Here is a 20407-nt window from a genome sequence, read left to right on the forward strand (position 1 = left end):
GCCCTACCACACTAAGCTAAACGACATTCACAATGCCCATACCTCTCTTGTAGACGTAGTTTAAGGACGCACCCGGGTCTTTTTAGCATACGAAAAAAGGTAAACCTTGACGTGTCTTTTTATTGAAAAACGCTTTTAAAAATTAATTTATATTACTTATGAAAGCAAAAAAATTGAAGATCATATATTATTTATAATTGTTTAGATATTTACTGTGACTTATTTTTTAAAAGTGATTTTTAATAAAAAGATATTTCAAGATCGGTTACCTTCTTTCTAATGCTAAAAAAAAAACAAACTATAGTTGCCGAGCGGACCCCGGGCTCCGATGAGGCGCGGTAAAAAACCGGGACAACGCTAGGAAGAGAAGAGAGTGAAGGAAAAAATATATACACCGTGTTTTTGCATGCAGAGCTAAATGCATTAGCGAAAGGCGAATAAAGACAGAACCGCTTTTTAATCTATGTTTCATAAAAAAACCTTTTCAAAGGAAAATCTTGCAAAGTTACGTACATACCTAAATTCGGTTTATACAATGAATTCTTGCTGTTATATTGTGGACAGATGACAGGCAGATAATACATCTTAAACCTCTCCAGCAAAAACGCAAAACTCCTCATACACTTCGCGTGCGACCGGTCCTTCCAATGGATCTTCGTCACCGATGACGCCATTCCTTCCAGTAGTATTTCAAAAAAATGCTTTGTTTCATTGTCAATAGCTTTCTCATTGGCACTTGGCGGCAGTAGCGGCTGAACCTCCACACACTGGACTGGGTTTAAAGCGTTTGTATCATGGAAAATAGATGCTGAAACATTCGCTAGTTTCCCCATGAAACCTGTTGTAGTTTGCTCCACTACAACCTTTTTGGCATTATCTGTGGTCGAGCTAAAATTCGGATGGTGCAGTATATCCTCCATGCTGAAGTCACCGGAATCGTTTGGTGCATTCGGGTCAGGTTTTCCTTTGAGTGGTGATCCGCTTGGTAGTATGCAAGGTTCCGGCAGCCCTGGTACCAGCGAAGCGAACATCTTGTGGACTTCCACTGGAGCATTGTCACCGAGCGCTTGATACCAGAGCAGGAAATACCTGGATGAAAAATCTATGTAAATACTTTCATTTGATGAATATATTTTTATCAACATTATTTGCCAACTATACTATGCTACTATTCTTACAAGCTTAAACTTGACATGGTTGCAAACATATCAATATGTTAGAGAATATCTGATTTCTCCTACTACAACATCAGACCAGCTAACTAGACTCTAGCACATCATTTCATTTCTAATGCACAGACATAAAGTATGCCATACATCATTTGAATATCCAAAAGTTTTTGAGGAGTGCTTTACAAATGCTAAGAGCAAAGATTACATAGCAAAAGTCATAAACGAATGAAACCTTGCTTAAGTAAAATGTACTATACATAAAATGTAATATATCTTTTTACTTAATATTTTTTTAATAAAAGGATATAATATAATATAAGCTAAGTTGCTGAACTGGGCCAGAATCTGAGTAGGTCACAGAAATGAATTCAGCTTCAAGTAATTTCATGTTAAAAATATCCTTCAAAGTTTTACCTTATCGATTCTGCTCGCAACTTCTGCGAGTTGCCACTATGTAGGAGCTTGGAGAAGATCCTGGTCAAGGAGTGCAACTGCCATCGTTTCCCGATCAGCTCCGGCAGCAGGCATAATACTTTCTCTAGGAGGGACAAGGCCCCTTCTAGCTCTTCTCTTCCGGCTTTATGAACTAAAATAGACAAATGTATGAGTATCTAAAAACTAGTGATTGGTTTGTTAGTTAAATCTTTTCCATTTTGTTAAATGATTATCTTAACCCCTATTAGTGTTAACGATTTTGTAAATTAGCAGGCTGTTTATAATAGTTATTTACGATACAAGTGCAGAAAATAGGAAATTCGCAACGAGTGGTGATAAATTAAAACACTCCCTTCACTCATTGCGAATTTATATTTTTCGCACTTGTATCGTAATGGGTGTAATATGTATAATTAAGATGCAATAAAAAAAGAGGTCTGTTTTCAGGTTATTATTACATCAGATTACTTTATAAAACGGCTGCAAAGCCCATTTTCTGAAGAGCGAGCCAGCAGTCGCAAAAATATCTGTAGAAGCCATATCCTATCTTGTTATGCAGGTTACACTTAATGATTTCCTAGTCAAATTAAAATAAGATTTCATTTTATCTCCACCCGTTTTATAAACCATGAGAAGTTACCACAGCTGGTTAGTAGGTACAATCAGCGGCAGAAGTAGCTAAGCGGGTGAGGTGTTCAAAATGAACTACAAAAGAGAGGTATGGGCATTGTGAATGTCATCTCGCTTTGTGTGGTAGGGCACAGCACAGCGGATGTCATTCCAGATCTAGAGCAGAGCCCAACTAGAGAAGTACCTCCACCTTACAGGAAAACGCAGCCAAATAATACTAGACCCTACTCGTAGTGTTGTGTTCCTGCCCGTAAGGTTGCCAGAGCTCAATGAGGGTGCGGAGTGTTAGGGTCGGCAACGCGCATGTAACTTCTCTGGAGTTATAGGCGTACATAGGCTACGGAGACTGCTTACCATCAGGCGTGCCGTATGCTTGTTTGCCACCGACGTAGTATAAAAAAAACATATGCTTTTGTTCTCCTAACAATAAACTTGAGATATTTAAGAATTGACCACTTCGTCCACTGAACTACTTATGGTACTAACTATGCAGTAAAAAAAACCTATTTATTTTGGTCCCGTCACGTCAATATGTGACCTTATCTATGAAAAGGGACCTTATTGTCGATGGCGCTTCCGCCGTAATAAACGATGCTCCGATACAAATACAACGCCGCACTGCGTCGCGCGGGCAAACCCCATCGCGGGCAAGCGCCATCGACAATAAGGTCCCATTTCCGAGATAATGCCACATACAACATTCTATTACCGTAACATATCAGACAAAAATAATTGTATGAAAATAATTGTATTGTATGAGATTTTATGATTACTCCATACAAAATTAACAACAGATCTCTGATAAGATCCTCAATTAGTTTGGGCCAAAAGCAACCTTAAGTAATTGCATATCTTAATATTTGCATATAATTTTTCTTATCATTTATTTATATGGATTAGGTCAAGCCAATTAATAATCTTATCTTGTAAGGTTGTGATAAAAACTTAAGCTGTGTGCAAATACAAATCACTTGACTTAGATGAGTCAGTAATGTGAGTCACTTGTTTTGTCTCAGAGTCTGCCCATAACACACCTCATTTGTCTTTGCCTAAGTTAAACATGCAACCCATACCCATGTCCATATAGGACATTTTGTTTTAGCAAAAATAATGCAATAAGAACAAATTTATTACATATATATATATGTAATTAATATTTTAATTTGTGTTATTGCAAGTAGAAAGACTACTATATAAATTATAAATTGATATAAATGTCATATACAAAGAAACAGTGACCAAGGCCTTTACTTTTCATTCATTGTATATGACATTTATTTTGGTTTATAATCTAAGCACTAGAATGTGGATATAAATAAAGAACATAAAATACCACATCTTTTCTGACAAAAGGTATGGTTAGCTTGTAACAGAATTCCAATTCTTATTGAATCCATATAGCAACAGTACATTATTATTAGAAATAAGTACAGTGAGCAGACCTACTGGCGTGGGGTTCAAAATGAGCTGAGCTCAACTTTAGAGGAATAAGAGTTTGTGCATATCATTTTAAACACCTCACCTATTTAGCAACTTTTGTTACTGACTGCACAAATTGGTTGGAAATATGATAAATATTGAAGTTATCATTTAAATTAGTCTTAAACATTTTTTCTCATTTTACTTATTTAAGTCTCAGGTACTCAACAGTATTTTTGTCTGGATTGGATTCTTTTTGCTGTACAGTCACCTGAATGAATATCTGGCACAGTGCAGCCACAAAATATGTATATGACCCTCTTATAGTTCTATAAATAACATTGCTAGTTACAGTGTAAACCCTATATAGCGACACTCAAGGAACTGGAGGTTTATGACTAGAGTTTTCGTTATTGAATATAGATATTAATATTAAAGTAAAGCAACTATAGCCAACAAGTTACAGGGAGTGAATCGTTATACAACAAATGTCAAAGTTATAGGGAGTGACTCGTTATATCGAGTGATGTTATATGGAGATTACACTGTATATCCACACAAACAAAATAGAAGTGAAAGATATTAGTACAGGTAATAGTTATATGTTCATTTACTACCCCAACATTTCTGCCATCCTCAAACTAAAAGGTGGCTAAAGTCTTGCAAAGTAGTAGACTTTAGCCCTCTTAGGTTGAGAACAGCAGATTTAGTATCCCCACATCCTGCAACATCACGCAGTAACTAATAAGATAATGTTAAATGACTGCTTTCAGCAATACTTTGTCTATAAAAGCCCCTTTAGTTTTAGTCAACTTCAGTTCTGAAATCATGCCAAACTTTAAAAAATTTCATAATTAGTAAGTGGTTCCATTCTAGCATACTACCATTTTCTAATGTTAAACTCCACTTAAACTAAATATGACTGCAGCCGGCAAAACATCCCACTTTGTTGCTTGCCATAAAGGCGAATTGTCAAGTTATTAAAAAAAAGTCACATATAAATCTCGTCCTTATGGCAAGTGACAAAGTTTGACATTTTGCCGCCTGCGGTTACAAATACTAGCAACCTAAGCTGTATGAGATGAGAAACAAAAAGTTGTAAAAGATATCACAATGCATTAGCTATAGCAGATTTACGATTTCTATGTTATCTGATAGTTCTAATGCAATGATAAGATATTAAGTTAATAGATAAGGCTACAATAACTTATATAATGCTTTTTAGAGCTGCAAAGCCTGCAATGGGTTCCAAATGAAAAAAAAAGAATGTTCCAATGATGAGGTACAATGGATATGTGTATGATACAGTGCCACCCAAAACTCACCAAGATGGAACGGAAGTTCTGTATGGTACAAAAAGAAAAACAATAATAAGTACATATATTATTAATAATTAAGTTCACCATTGAAAATAAGGATAATATTCACATTGAATTAATTACTAGTATTTTAATATACATAATATTGCAGTTAGGTAGGTTAGGTAAATTGTGATATTACCTCTTTGGCGAAGGTTATTTTCTGCTTGGATAAAGTTGTCATACAATATAAAATAGACATGGCTGAAGTTGGCCTCAAAGTATGTTTTGGCTTCATCCGCGTCGATGTGCTCTGAAATACAGGAAGATCATCACTCACTACACTTGTCCTTGCTCCAAATATCAGCCAAATTTCACTTGTAACACTTAGGGGGTGATAGCTCATAGTAAACCGTGAAATTACATAAAATCATACGAAAAAAGAGAGTTTATTTGCACGGCAAACACAAGTAAGCCGAGGCGCACCAATTACAGTTATTTCCCACTAATTAGCATGTTCAACGGAATGTAGCATCAATCACTAATAGAGATATTCTAGCCACTCTAACACCCTAATAACAACACTATCAACCTAACCACACTCGATTATCACCCGAAAACCTCACCTAAAACAATTTTTAAGTGTTTTAGTCGGGTTGCAGAATCCTTTTTAGAATCTTGTATTTTGACTGTTGATTTCTTAACATCTTGGTGAGATTTCTTGGTAAACATCTCGATGTATGTATTACACGATCATAACGAATATTTCCTTCATCCTTACAATGAGAAATTTCGCTTTTCACATTGTTTTCTTGAGAGTTTTCACTCCCATTTTGACATAAGAGAAACGAAACCTCAAGCAAGTTGACGTAAACACTACATTTGTTTTTCTAAAATCCTGGCAACGGTATTTATCTATACTGCCACTGCGTTTGTTAACTACGTAGAGTGTATATTTTTTTACTAAATGTAAACCATCAAAGAAACAGATTAAATAAATGCTTAAGTAATGTAATAAATAAAATAGTTCATACATTTTTACCACAATAATATTTATTTTGCAGCGTTAAATATCTGCAAGAATGTCATTGAATAGCTGCCTTTATAGCGGGTTGCAACACTGGCGCGAAAATCTAATTTGATTTAAATTCATGAACAGACAAACTTACAGCATAATCTTGCGAGTTCGCGGTTGGTTCGCGGATACAATAGTATCATTATTTTGATCCAATTTTATATTTACCATGGTATTAGCATTAAATTACAATATAGCTGTGTTATGTAAGTTATTCTTATATGCTACATCGAATCGAAAGCATAAACAGGAAAACCTAATAAATATACTGAAAGATTTTATCTCATTTCTCCATATTTATTATACCTATAGAAAGGTTGGTAAATCTTACTTCCTAATGGCTTGGTTCAGTATTAGCAACTAAATGGATAGAAATAAAATAATGACTCCAGGCAGAATAATAGGTTTCTTATCTATTTACTGTATTTATTACTAATTGCTCACTAGATGGCGCTGTTCCATGTACTAAAAATCCTGCATCGCGCTATTAAGATTTTTCTGTGGAGAATGACCTAAGAGTCCCAAGACTCATATATATTTTTCACGTCAGCAGCTAGAACAAGGGTAATTTGCTGCTTAAAAACAGTGAGCAAAATCGCATTTTGCTCACCGAGTGAGACAAAATAACATTCAAGTGACCTTTGGATTCGAATTAGCAAAAAGAAAGAGACAAAAAAGTGCATACGTAATTCAACGGTATATTGACGGTTTATAATAGACCCCCGAAATAAGTCCGACTGCATCGTTCCAAAACACCCTACGAGTCTTCATTCGTAATAATTAATTAATGAAATAAAAGTTAAAAATTTAATAAAAACACCATATTTTACGTATTTTATTATACAATCAAAACAATGAACTTATACAAATTTACGCAATTGTTACGCAGTAAATAATTCTACTTAACTACTTTTAACGATCTCTACTATAGTTGACAAATAGTAGTATCCGCAATTCGGACCGGATCTTAGTGTTTTTTTTTTTTACAAAAAAAAAGTGATCGATTGAACTGTCAATTGATGTTCGTTTATTCATTATTTTCGTATTATTTTATTGAAATTTCTTTCGTTTTGTTTTATTACGGTAATTAATTATTAGAATACCTTATAGAATAGTTAATTGTTAGAATACCTTCAGAAAACATGAGTGAAATAATGATCCGTCCGTCTGGATTACATTTTTTCAGGTTGTATTTTTTGATGGCTGACTGACGTGAAAAATTTTGTGTACTACACGAGATCAAAGTTATTTACATCTCGTGCGCTTTTAAGTCCCTTACTACGCTCAAGATTCTAAATTAGATTCACTCGCTACGCTCGTGAATCTATTATAGAATCTTTCGCTTGCACGGGACTCAAAACAAGCACTCGAAGAAATATCAAACTTTGCTCTCTTGTTGTACAAATAACTATTGTTTAGTATACAAGTCGTACTCTAGATGGCGTCGCTCCGTAAAATGAAAAGTTGAAAACACTGAATCTGAATCGCGCTATCAAAATTTGTCTTGAGATAATGACACCCTAACAAGGTCAAATGTTCCTGACACAATCTATATGTCCCATTGGACGTCTGAATGGTACAAGTGAAAGTATATTGGAACGCGAAATAGTCTCCGCGTCGTGCAAATCCTATCGTTACGATCAGGCAAAACTAATAGTACATTACGATACAAGTGCGAAAAATAGGAAATTCGAAACGAGTGGCGATAAATTAAAACACGACCGAAGGGAGTGTTTTAAATCGACACGAGTTGCGAATTACCTATTCGCACATGTATCGTACAACGTTTTACAGTACATATGGCCCTTTAAATGTTCGACACAGTAACGTAATATGCTACTTCTCGCACTAGTGCTATAAAGTAGCCCCATATGTACTGTAAATTTAGTTTATAGGCGTATTGTGAATATAGAGAAATATAGGTAAAGAAAGAGCGGTAATTCCATACATCATTTTTCTTATCAGAACGTGAGACATTTCGTAGTTGACATCTAGCGGAATTTATCACTACTGCTAGTTGACAATAGATGTCGCAATGCAACGAATGAAAACTAATGCTCAACAATTTTCAGCGAATATTTTAACCGGATTAATCGGAACTCTATTTTCAACTCCTTTTGCTTGTAATATAAGTTGTAAACTGTTTTGGCAACACATTTTACGTGTCGCGACACTTGTGACACTAGTGTCAAGTGGTGTATAAGTGGTGGTTATGATAAATTCATTACTTGACGTTAGATGTCGACTCCGAAATAACTCGCGTTTTGGCACAGAATAACTAATATGGTTTTGGTAAGAAAACTGACAACTGGAGTTACTACTTTCTTATTTCAAACAAAGACAGAGAGAATCATACTGTCTTTGTCTTACGCTAGTACTAGCAACGAAAACAAAGGGATAGAGAACTTATTAGCGTTCCTGCGGCGGTATTATGGTTCCATTTTTATCACTTGTCAGTATGTCCGTCACTTTCGCGCTTACATATTTGTTAGAACGTGACAGGCATGGTGACAAATGATAAAGAGCCGACCATCTTAGCCCAGCTGGTTACTACTGACTTGACAAGTTATTTTTACCAGACTGTAGATATTGTATATATGTTCGAATCAAATCTTATAATCTTCCTTCCTGGTACCCTCTCCTCCTTTTTCTTCCTCTCGTTGTCCCGGCATTTTGCCACGGCTCATGAGAGCCTGGGGTCTGCTTGACCACTAATCCCAAGATTTGGCGTAGACGCTAGTTTTTACGAAAGCGACTGCCATCTGACTAGGCCTTGTTGGGATTAGTCCAGTTTCCTCATGATGTTTTCCTTCACCGAAAACCGACTGGTAAATATCAAATGATATTTCGTACCACGTACATAAGTTCCGAAAAACTCATTGGTACGAGCCGGGGTTTGAACCCGCGACCTCCGGATTGCAAGTCGCCCGCTCTTATCGCTAGGCCACCAAAACACTTCTATCTGTTAAAATTTAGAGTATCTACTTCCTTAATTCCGATGACAGTACAATAATATGCCAACATGGAGCTGATCTGACTATGCAGGCGGAACTAAAACGGGACTCCTGTACGGAAAAACAACAAAAACATTGAGTTTTAGTTCATCTGAAAGGTGTCGAGAAGAGAAGTACTTGATAGTGCAAATGAGAGGAAGAACAGTCAACAATAAAAGGTGTCACTTTTTGACAGTAACTTGTTATTGTTATTATATACTCCCAAGAAACGTTGTACTGATAAAATATCAACTCGTGCGTCAGCGGTAGTACAGTGTGCATTAGTACCTACTAGAAAGCTGCAGTTGCCAATTTGGTATGGGAAAAGATATCAGTTTTATGTACATACTCCGACCAAGTGATAAATAGTTATTTGTGTCCCAAGGGAGGAAAATAGGAAGGCGAGGCGAGGCAAACACGTGGGATGGAATGTCCTTCGATTCCTCCCGTGGTGCGCATATTATTTTTCTGCTCGACGGAGCGGAGGCGGAAAGCGGCAACTTCGTTTAGCGCAGCGGGAGCAAAGTTGACGCTTTCCGCCCGGAGGAGGGCAGAAAATTAAATTTACTACTTTGTTCGCACTTATTTTACGCTTCAACCTCATCGTGTGGAGTATTAGTGGTCGGCATACGAGCCCAATTGCAAAGAAAAACCGCAAATCGATGTACAGTTTAGCCATTTCGCACTCGCATACTAGAGGTCAAAACAAAATTTTTGACCGGCAAAAAAAAACCTTTTTTTTTGTATGTGAAAATAAAAAAAATGCAACCTATCGCCTGTAGTATCGTATGAAAGGGCTTGTTAAGGCGATTCTAAAAATATACCACATCATTTTTCAGCCATTTTTTTTAATTTAAAACGAAAATAATTTTGAAAACATACAAAGTTTGGGCTCCTCTATATACGATATATTTGTTAATAAAACAAAATATATACCACAAATGATACGTCATATCCTCAATTTTACCCTAAGAAAGCAATTTTGAAAATAATTTCATTTAGTTTTTAGGGTTCCGTACCCAAAGGGTCAAAGGGTCAAACGGAACCCTATTACTGAGACTTCGCTGTCCGTCCGTCCGTCCTTCCGTCCGTCTGTCACCAGGCTGTATCTCATGAACCGTGATAGTTAGCCAATTGAAATTTCTACAGATTATGTATTTCTGTTGCCGCTATAACAACAAATACTAAAAACAGAATAAAATAAATATTTAAGGGGGGCTCCCATACAACAAACATATTATTTGCCATTTTTATAAATAATGGTACGGAACCCTTCGTGCGCGAGTCCGACTCGCACTTGGCCGGTTTTTATTTTTATTTTTCAATATTACAAAGTGACACAGTTCTACTTCACTACCTATTTTACGAGACTTATGGAACAGGTTCACGGAGAAAAGGAAAGATAAAGATAGTTTATTATTCAAGTAGTCATATTACAGTGCGCTTATGAACGTCAAATAAAGCTACACCCTGACCCGAGAAGATTTAAATCCCCCCTCAATTGAAGGAGGGTATCCCCATAAGGACCGGCAAGAAACTCGGCGGGACACATCTTTTCAAAACATTACATCGTATAATTAACATGTATTAAATAAGAAAAAAAAAATACAAATTAGATTACTATAGAAATCATGCAATTACATACAGTAGCTACTTTTCTTTATAGAAATTTGATAAAAAATATATGTCATATCAAATCATACAAATACGGTAGCTCTTTCAGAATTCAAAATTTTCTTTTCAAAATTCGTGAAATTCGTGTGATGTAATTAATGGATGATCCGTTTCGAAAATCCACAGGAAAGAGGACCGGGTAAATACCTCCAACATAGTATTAGTAGCCCCAAAACCAATGACGATAAAACGCGAAACTGACAAACAGTTAATCAGAAACTTGTTTTTATTTTAATTTGTATTGATGACGTCACTTGGTCATTATCTTCTCCCACAGATCTCTTGCCCACTAGAGGGAGCATTACAACTCTAACTCACCAGCACCACACATGGCTATGTTACCCAATGTACTAATTTGACAGTAGTTTCAATCTTTAAGTCAGTCAAAATTTTCAAGACCCGGTGTGTTGTATGAGAAGTGTATTAATAATCAAATTATTTTTTCCGTCGATATAACGGAATGAAATAATATTTAAACAAAACCAGGCATATTTACAAAAAGGATATGCAGTAAATTTTAAAGACCCTCATATTCATCATACCAAAATTGAAATTCTAACAACAGAGAGATAATGATCTAGGTATCTCTTAGAAGGTTTCCCTGTACCTACCATCTATCTACATATTATGTAGGATTTCCTCAAAGTGATTCAGTTAAAAATGCTGCATAGTTATGTGTCGATAAGCAGCATGGTGATACTGCTGGAGACTTAATTGTCTTTGGTTTGGTTTGGTTTTGATTGTGTTTGGTTGTCTGGAAGAGACCGCTTTTTAGGTTACTTGTAGTTGTTTTCTACTTTGAGGGGTGTATTAAAGAGTATTTGTATTGTGCCTAATTTTATTGTAGGTATTTTATGTACCTACATATGATATGGGCGCGCCCAACTATTTTATAACTGGCCTTCAGATGTTTTCCCAAAAAATACAACGTATTTCAATTAAACCAGGTTTGTTGATTCATTTAAAGACAAGTCACATTTCCCGGAAGTGCTACCTAATTTGAATCTTAAGCCCGAATGCTAAAGTTGAAATTCTATTGGCGCATATGTGATCGATATGATAAATCGTACTATGCCTGAAAAAGGGTTAAATTGTACAGTTGCTCTGTAGTCACGCCTAGGCAAGCAAAAATTGTGCACGTACTAACGAACTCGCAGACACAAAAAGATAAACAGTAAGCTTATGTTCAACAACGAGTGTAATAAAAACAAATGGTATGCGAAAATTAATAAACAAAAAAAGGTCATCTGTGGGTAATTAAATGATTATGGAAATATTTTTTGTGCTCCTTATGTATGAGTTTAACCTATTTGTAGTTAATAATATCGTTGGGCGCGCTTGAGAGCGCCAGTCTTATAAGAATACAATGCAGAATTTATAGGATGTAATCTATGCCCGCCTGCGCTCGCGCAGCATCAGTCAGCCTCATGCCCCGAGAGGCTCACATCGTCTCGAAAACAATTAAATGAATTGACTTTAAACATTTTAAGGTTATATCGTTCTTAATTACATTGAGCTCTATTAGTTTTAACAGAAATGTGTTCACTTAGTATTAAATTAACGTGCTTTTTGCTGATAGCAAGATCGTGTGGTCAAAGCATCGATGGTGCCATTGGATTTCCAGAAAAGGAGGAAAATAATCAAATCAAAAATAAAGAGGTAATTGCTTGGGATTTCTGTGTTTGTTTTTGTTCAGTTTCATTGTGCCTTTTATTATTCTTGAGAAATAAGTACTTTACTTAGATAAAGTGATAGTACCTGCGCGACCGAGCTTCGCTCGGTTATAACTATTTATTGTAATATGGTGGTGTATAGGTGATAATCTTAACTACATTTTTTACTAAATTAAACTTGTCTAAAACAATTAAAAATTAAAAAATTATATATAAACTTGAACATATAAAAAAAAAAGTTAATCACCGGGCGAGAATCGAATCCGTAACACTCGTTTCTAGCAGTCCGCGTCTTAATCCGCTAGGTCAAACGGACAGTGGCCGGCAACACGAAATTACCGACCATATTCTGCGTCGAAAGAAAAACGCATGAAAACTCGAAAACACGCGTTTTCCCAAACATAAGACTAATCTAGATCGATTGTATACCCCCAAAAACCCCCATATACCAAATTTCTGCGAAATCGTTAGAGCCGTTTTCGAGATCACAGAAATATATATATATATATACAAGAATTGCTCGTTTAAAGGTATAAGATTTAGATAGTAATTACTTACGCTGAATTCTAAAATGGATAGGTATTAATTTCTGAATTAGTGATAGTGATTATTAGTATTATTACGTTACTGCGTACAGTCCGTGCCTACCCTAGAGCAACAACATTCTTGTATTATCATGTCATGACTTTTGTTATTGTTATCTGAGTGATAAACAAATGCCCGGTTCAATGTTGTCGAACTTTGTTTACGGTCGTCGAAGCGGAACGATACGATATTCTGTTAACGTACCAAATGAGAACGACTTGTAAAGAGTCCGCAGCAAGCTCGGTTCTCCATACAAACGTAGTTACGCTCTCATCTTAAAACGACTAGCTATTAGATTGCTCTGAAACTTTGTACTTACAATAGGATAAGGTATATCTAGGGCTGTAATTAGTTTATGTAGCTACAGATACCACAGTTAAAATAAAAACCGGTCAAGCGCGAGTTTGTTTTACTCGCGCACCGAGGGCTTCGTACAAACCTTGAATTATCTCGTGTAACTATAGAGGCGAAAATCTTTTGATCTGAAGTACCTGTACTAAGAATAATTGTGTACAGCGCCATCTATCGGCAAATTTTCTAACTAAATTACACGATGTTTTATTTGAAATAATCGGACGGACAGACAGACATGACGAATCTATAAGGGTTCCGTTTTTTGCCATTTGGCTACGGAACCCTAAAAAGGTGTGTTGAATGTAATCTCATCGAAATTTCAAGTGGAATGAACACACGCAAAGTTGGTTAAATTGCATACTGAATTCGGTTTTTTTTTTGTTAAAAAAAAAGTTACCAAGATAGAGGTCTGATTATATTTTTCCTGTAAAATTTATAGTAATGTTAATATTATGTAGAAAACCCATAATTTTTCTTCGGAAACTTCGGAGATAAAGGGGCAAAAAAATACTTTAATGTGCCCGGGTTGCCGTTTTTCTTAACTAAGTATTCCAAATTTCGTCGTTCTCGAGTTATTTAGAGATGTGACAGACAGACAGACAGACAGAGTTGCACCATAAGGGTTCCTTTTTTACCTTTTTGGTACGGAACCCTAAAAATACAGCGAATCTAAGATTTTCATACAAAACTTGTTGTCGCTCTATTTAGTTTGTTTTATAAGGTGGAGCAATACAGGGTGTTTATTTAGTCACCTGCAATAATTTACGGGGTGTATCTATAAGTCATACTGATTATTGCAGGTCACTAAATAAACATCCTGTATAAACTAATTCCTCATGTCATTGTAAGTGTAGTTTCATTATAATCCACACGTCGTTTTAAAATGAGAATGAAACTCCGTCATACAAACAAATGTGAAGGTAAAATTCGGCCGAGCTTGCCGGGGACTCTTAAGGGAGTTCTTCTATAATAGTTCGTTTTTTTAATAATAGAAAAAAGGTAAACAATCTTGACGTGTGTTTATTTTATAGAAAAACGATTTATATAAATCAGTAACTATTATTTATGAAAGAAAAATAATGTAAATAATCGTAAAAAGGCTCGCCAAAATCGCTTACCTTCTTTCTAATGATAAAAAGCGGACTATAGTTAACCCAAAATCGCGGCAAACAAAAAGTCTAATGCTCAACGATTCGAATTACCTATTCGCACACCTATTCGTTTTACAGTACATAATATATGACTCTTTAAATTTTCGACATAGTTACATAATGTGCTAATTTACGCACTAGTGCGAAAAAGTAGCACCATATGTACTGTAATAGTACATTACGATACAAGTGCGAAAAATAGGAAATGCGAAACGAGTGGCGATAAATTAAGACACGACCGAAGGGAGTGTTTTAAATCGACACGAGTTGCGAATTACCTATTCGCACATGTATCGTACAACGTTTTACAGTATACTTACATATGGCCGTTTAAACTTTAAATGTTCGACACAGTAACGTAATATGCTAATTTTCGCACTAGTGCGGTAAAGTAGCACCATATGTACTGTAAAATACTATTTACTGCGAGTCAACAAAAGTAATTTAAACTAGAGAATACGTTAAAGAAGAGAATCATATAGAACTATCTATTTGCTTCGTCCTCTCGACCCATCTCGACCACGGCGGTACGTGAGTAGTCAAATTTATTATAGTTGACTAAAGAGTTTCGAAATAGGAATATATATGTTGAGTCGGGATCGTAGTGAAACAAGTATGAGATTTCAGTTTAGTATACGAAGCCTTAATTCAACCGAGCCGAATTCAATAGCGAGGATTGTATTTGTATGAGCCAAAACGAAAGCTAGAGAAATAGAATAATTTACCAGCCTAAAGTCGTATTGATAATGGTATTCCCTATTCGCTACGTGCACGACTGTCACGCCACCTAGCATCTGCAAATCTAGCGGAAAACGACACATCACTACATCCTATAAAACGTCCTCAACACTCAAAAATTACTGAACAGATTTTCATACGGTTTTTACCTATGGATAGAAGAACGATTCTTGAGGCGATTAAACCTTTTAATACGTTAAGGTTTTATGTGTATATTTTGTTAAGGTTTTTTGTAAAATTGGTTGAAATATGACGATGTTTACTAACGATGTCGGAAAAAATCCGCATAGGAGCTTTAATCAAAAACGCTGCCTAATTAGTTTGAGCTATAACAACAAAACGTAGGTAGGTTTATCCCTCTCTCATGGATCTACAAAAAAGTCTGCGATGGTGTATGTCTATCTTTTAAGGATAACTTGCTATACCTATTTTTAACATCTACAAAAAAAATACCTAATATGTGGTATTTGTAAAGCTTTTTACATGGATACAATATTAATTAAATACGTTATTTGTAGTGAGCATTTCATTAAGATTATAATGGTACCTTACACCATACAATTAAAATGAATATCTTAAGAGATATCGTAAATTAAAAATTCCATTTCGTGCATATATAAGTAATTTGTACGAAATGTTAAATATGCTAACCTCGGTTAGTGCCATTTATCACCACCGCTTGCGCTGCGATCGCTTTGCTATACCCCCACCATGCACTTCGTACGTAGCCAATAGGTAGTGTAGGTATTTCTTTCGGTATTAACAAAATGTAAACAAACCACAATACCAATAACCATAAGGTATTTTATTGGACAAGAATATTATTCTTCAAGTCAATTAATTAAGCTCGATGTATCAAAACTTACAGAAGATTTACTACCTACGATATGTTTATCTACTCAACGTAACAATGAAGCTGCTATAATTGTGATATTTCGTTAATAGGAATATATCGAGATAATTTGATTAATTAATAATAATATAGTTCTGTAATATTTGCTATTTTAGCCCTGGTAAAGAACCTAAAACGAGACGGATCGAATGTTTCATAATTTTAGGGTAGGTAAATGAAAACATTACACGATTAAATTTACGAAGTTGTGAAAAATAGAACTCATCATATGAGATAGTATGGTAATGGTAATGGTTTCTACGAAGTTTTCTTGTTTATGTTTTCAGAATCGGGAGCCCGTATTCCTGCCGTCGATGTGTCCAGTGGACCAGCTCTACTACCCTGGCGACCAGAAGGACGACTGGATTTGTGACTGCCGGCCGTGTAAGTCTATACATACTTACAATCAGTGGCGGATTGGCCCTAAGGCCCTATAGGCCCGGGCCTAGGGCGGCCATATATTAGGGGCGGCAGTCTATATGACGGGTGCTGAGAAAGGGGCGGCAGTTCTTATTACAGGGCCTGGGGCCGAGGGTGGCTGCAAATCCGCCACTGGTTACAATAGGACTAGACATCATCATCTTCCTTGCGTTGTCACGGATTTTATTTTTCCAACGGCTTAATTGACGTATGCACTAGTTTTGCCGAAAGCGACTGCCATCTGACCTTTCGACCGTGGAAACTAGGCCTTATTGGGTTTAGATTGGTATCCTCACGATGTTTTCCTTCACCGAAAAACGACTAGTAAAATATAAAATGATACTTATAGGTATCGTACATGCAGTCACGGACTTTAATTGTTGAGCCATTGAGGGTTTATTTTACATTGGAGATGTCATAGCGTTAGTATTAACGACCAAATCAGCTTGAACCTTAGATGGGTCAAGAATTAACGTCTGTGACTGTACATAAGTTCCGACAAACTGATTGTTACGAGACGAGGTTTGAACCAGCAACCCCCGGATTGAAAGTCGCACGTTCTTTCCGCTAGTCTACCAGCGCTCTAGGACTAGACATGAAATACATAATAATGAAAAAGGCAATCCCTTGCGAGAGCTTCTTATAAGTGTCTAATTTTGGCTCTTCTCCAGAAAATATCGGCATCGGCATCAGAAAACGCCAAACGAAAAGAAAGAATGAATCGAGATAAGGGATAACAGATGCTACTCTATTTCCATACATGTTATTTGTTTCGATTGGCGTTTTATACTCGTAATCAAGGGTTGTCAGATTGTCACCTTGGTTAGACCCATGAGACAAAATGTATGAAACCTTGAAACATTATTTAGAAAATAAGGCTTTTTTGTGAAGGAAAACATTATAAGCGAACTTACTTCAATATCGATTTTCCCCGTATAAATGTTTACTTACCAATTTTTACTTATGCCAAAACCAGGCGTTCCCTTTTAATCACGCTCAAGTCAACCGCATTATTTTATGAGCTATTATACCGAAAGCCAGGCTTTCTAGGTTAAACTTACTTTTATTTTCCAGCGTACCTCTACCACCCGGCGACCGACAGATGCTGGCCGGCCTACCGCCGAGGCCCTTGCAAGGAGAAAGAATACCTCATGCTACCGTCGAACACCTACATCCCTGCCTGCGTACCGAACCCATGCTTAGTAGACTCCTACGTTCCATGGAACAGGAAATGTCAACAATTGGGCGTGACGACCCCCTGTGCACATTTGTACCCTAACTCAGCAGCGCTAGGCGTAAATGCTACTACTTTACGTATTGACTGTGTAAAGTTAAATATTGAGTCGAGATTCCTTGAGCCAGCTGGTCAGTTGCCGGTGACGGTTGTACCTTGCCCGCCGGGATGCAAAAGAAGTATAAATGGGAAATGTACTAATAATTAGAACGGACAAACTCTTTGTTGTAACTTGTTACTGCCTATTAGTACTATTAAAATTAAGGATAGATATATTAGGTAGGTATATGTTTTATATGATTAATACATAGTTGGTTATTAGTCAAAAGTGAATTTTCGTTTTATTTCTGTCTTGTCTGTCTGCAAACTTTTTTGCTTCGACCCCTCGAAAAGGAGTGAAGGGGTTGCCATACATCAATATTCCTTAAATATTCTTTAATGATGGAACTTTCCTGATATCATTCAAACTTATTAATTCAGTCACCCTGCACGTAAAACCTTGCACCGTATGGCACCGCCGCGAAGTCTCATTGGCAACCGCGGCGTCCCCTGGTAACCATGGCAACAACACCACCCTATACCACCACATGTCATTCCCTTTATTTACCAATTATTTCACTTGACATCAGGCGTCCGTGCGCATCATTAGTGCCGATAAATATCTAATTCTAATCTATGTGCGTGACCATCAACTTTCAGTGTTTTGTGACCTTTAAAATGTAGGTTCAGTCGTGTTTCTGATAGGTTATGACTAGGAGCTGTATTTGTTAAAGTGTTTTCGGTCGAAAGTGAAGTGCAAAGTTTAATCTCAATTAGGATCGACATAAAAATGGGGCTAAAATGCAGTAAGTTTCAGGGACATTTTAATATTTACATGTTTTTTTAAAGATGTTTAAACTTTTTTCTACCATAATTTTATTAATCTATGAATTAAAAACCCGCTTAATTATTAGCTTTTCGGTGAAGGAAAACATCGTGAGGAAACCTGAACACATCTGCGAAGAAATTCAAAGGTGTATGTGAAGTCCCCAATCCGCATTGGGCTAGCGTGGGGACTATAGCCCGAGCCCTCTCATTATTATTATGAATTTAAAAAAAATATTGTAATACGTTTGTGAATCTGCAAAAGCTATAGTTACTGAATCTAATCCGAATTCTGAATCCTTTATCTCCCATTGAGAATCCTCCAGCTTAGTTGTCGACCCAGAGCTCAGTGTGATCAGCTGTGGTAGTGGGTTGTGTCGTCTCAGGCAGCTCCTTATCCTGATGTTGACCGTGTAAATCTATGTTATATATGTTACGGGCAACTTAATAAGTCCGGTCAATAAGTCGGCAATGTAAATATTCGTCGACTAGTGCCTACCCACAACCCAAGCATTAATGGGCTTACTGGGGGACTATTAGGTCCATCTGTGTTAAATTCTGTAATATTTATTTGTTATATTTGTTCTGTGGGTGTTTTCTACGTATAGAAGTATACACGGTGTATTTATCTTTATACGTATGTATAGTAAACACCCCTATAATGGAACAGGCACCAGTAATGGGATGGTATGGACAAATCCTGTAAAACAAGTATTCACCATCAGTTTTTAATCGCTGGCAACATTTTACCATAAACAAGAGCCAAAGAGCTGCTTTAGTTTAATATTTCATTGATATTTGTTAGTTTGAAAATTAATGGCGCCATACATCCCATGACTGGAGTAAAAAACCATAGTTTTAATTGGTTAATAATATTGAAACCAATTGCAGTAGCTTTCATTAAATACATAGAAAACATAAAGGACGAATTGGACATTCTATTTTTAAAGCATAAAGCGGTAAAAAAATTACAGATGTCGGTGAAATATCAAAAATACTCCAAATTTTCTCTTAAATAAATAATAATAAATAAATAAATAAATATTATAGGCCATTATTACACAAATTGACTAAGTCCCACAGTAAGCCCAATAAGGCTTGTGTTGAGGGTACTTAGACAACGATATATATAATATATAAATATGTATAAATACATAGAAAACATCCATGACTCAAGAACAAATATCCATGTTCATCACACAAATACATGACCTTACCAGGATTTGAACCCGGGACCATTAGCTTCGTAGGCAGGGTCACTACCCACTAGGCCAAACCGGTCGTCAATTGTCCGATATGATTGGTGCCGTTAATATATATGGTCTCCTAGTACCCATTGTACAAGCTTTTCTTAGTTTGGGGCATAGGGAAATATAAGTAAAGAAAGATTGGTAACTCCATACATCTGTTTTCTTACCAGAACGCGAGTTATTTCGTAGTCGACATGTATTAGCGTCAAGTAGCGGAATTTATTAATTTATCAATATCTCTGGTTTGTCCCAAAAAATATTTATTTACCTATTTATAGTTCGTGCCATCGACGTGCAGATTTCTCAAATCTAACCTTTAATAACGAGACATTACGAGTAAGGCACGCGTCTTCGTGAATGACACGATCTGTATTCATTGTCGATTTATTTATAGGTAGTAAAATAGAACATAATTAACAATAAAGTATAGAGTTCCGTCCTCAAATAGGAACATAAGGGTATCTGGTCGAGTTTCGCCATTTATTACATTTTACGACACTTATTGTTTCTATCTTATCTAGGCATTCAATAATAGATGCAGGCGTAGCGG

At 36.2% G+C, this 20407-nt stretch overlaps 2 protein-coding genes across 2 annotated transcripts in view; one reads left to right on the forward strand and one right to left on the reverse strand.

The window, feature by feature from the left end:
• Window positions 1–5839, reverse strand: part of LOC133528573 (probable Rho GTPase-activating protein CG5521) — a 49292-nt gene extending 43453 nt beyond the window's left edge. The window contains exons 1-5 of the mRNA XM_061866006.1: window positions 5581–5839; window positions 5157–5267; window positions 4982–4999; window positions 1587–1758; window positions 518–1089 (exon numbers count right to left, since the gene is read on the reverse strand). Coding sequence (XP_061721990.1) covers window positions 518–1089; window positions 1587–1758; window positions 4982–4999; window positions 5157–5267; window positions 5581–5686 — 979 coding nt within the window. The 5' untranslated portion in view covers window positions 5687–5839. The remainder of the gene's footprint in view (window positions 1–517; window positions 1090–1586; window positions 1759–4981; window positions 5000–5156; window positions 5268–5580) is intronic.
• Window positions 5840–11971: 6132 nt separating this feature from the next.
• LOC133528204 (uncharacterized) lies at window positions 11972–18076 on the forward strand. Its single transcript, XM_061865472.1, has 3 exons — window positions 11972–12355; window positions 16377–16473; window positions 17584–18076. The coding sequence occupies exons 1-3, from the start codon at window positions 12233–12235 to the stop codon at window positions 17949–17951; spliced, it is 588 nt and encodes a 195-aa protein (XP_061721456.1). The 5' UTR covers window positions 11972–12232; the 3' UTR covers window positions 17952–18076.
• The last annotated feature ends 2331 nt before the right edge of the window (window positions 18077–20407 follow it).

This window comes from Cydia pomonella, chromosome 19 (genome assembly GCF_033807575.1).
Source record: "Cydia pomonella isolate Wapato2018A chromosome 19, ilCydPomo1, whole genome shotgun sequence".
In the NCBI taxonomy this organism is placed as follows: Eukaryota; Metazoa; Arthropoda; class Insecta; order Lepidoptera; family Tortricidae; genus Cydia; species Cydia pomonella.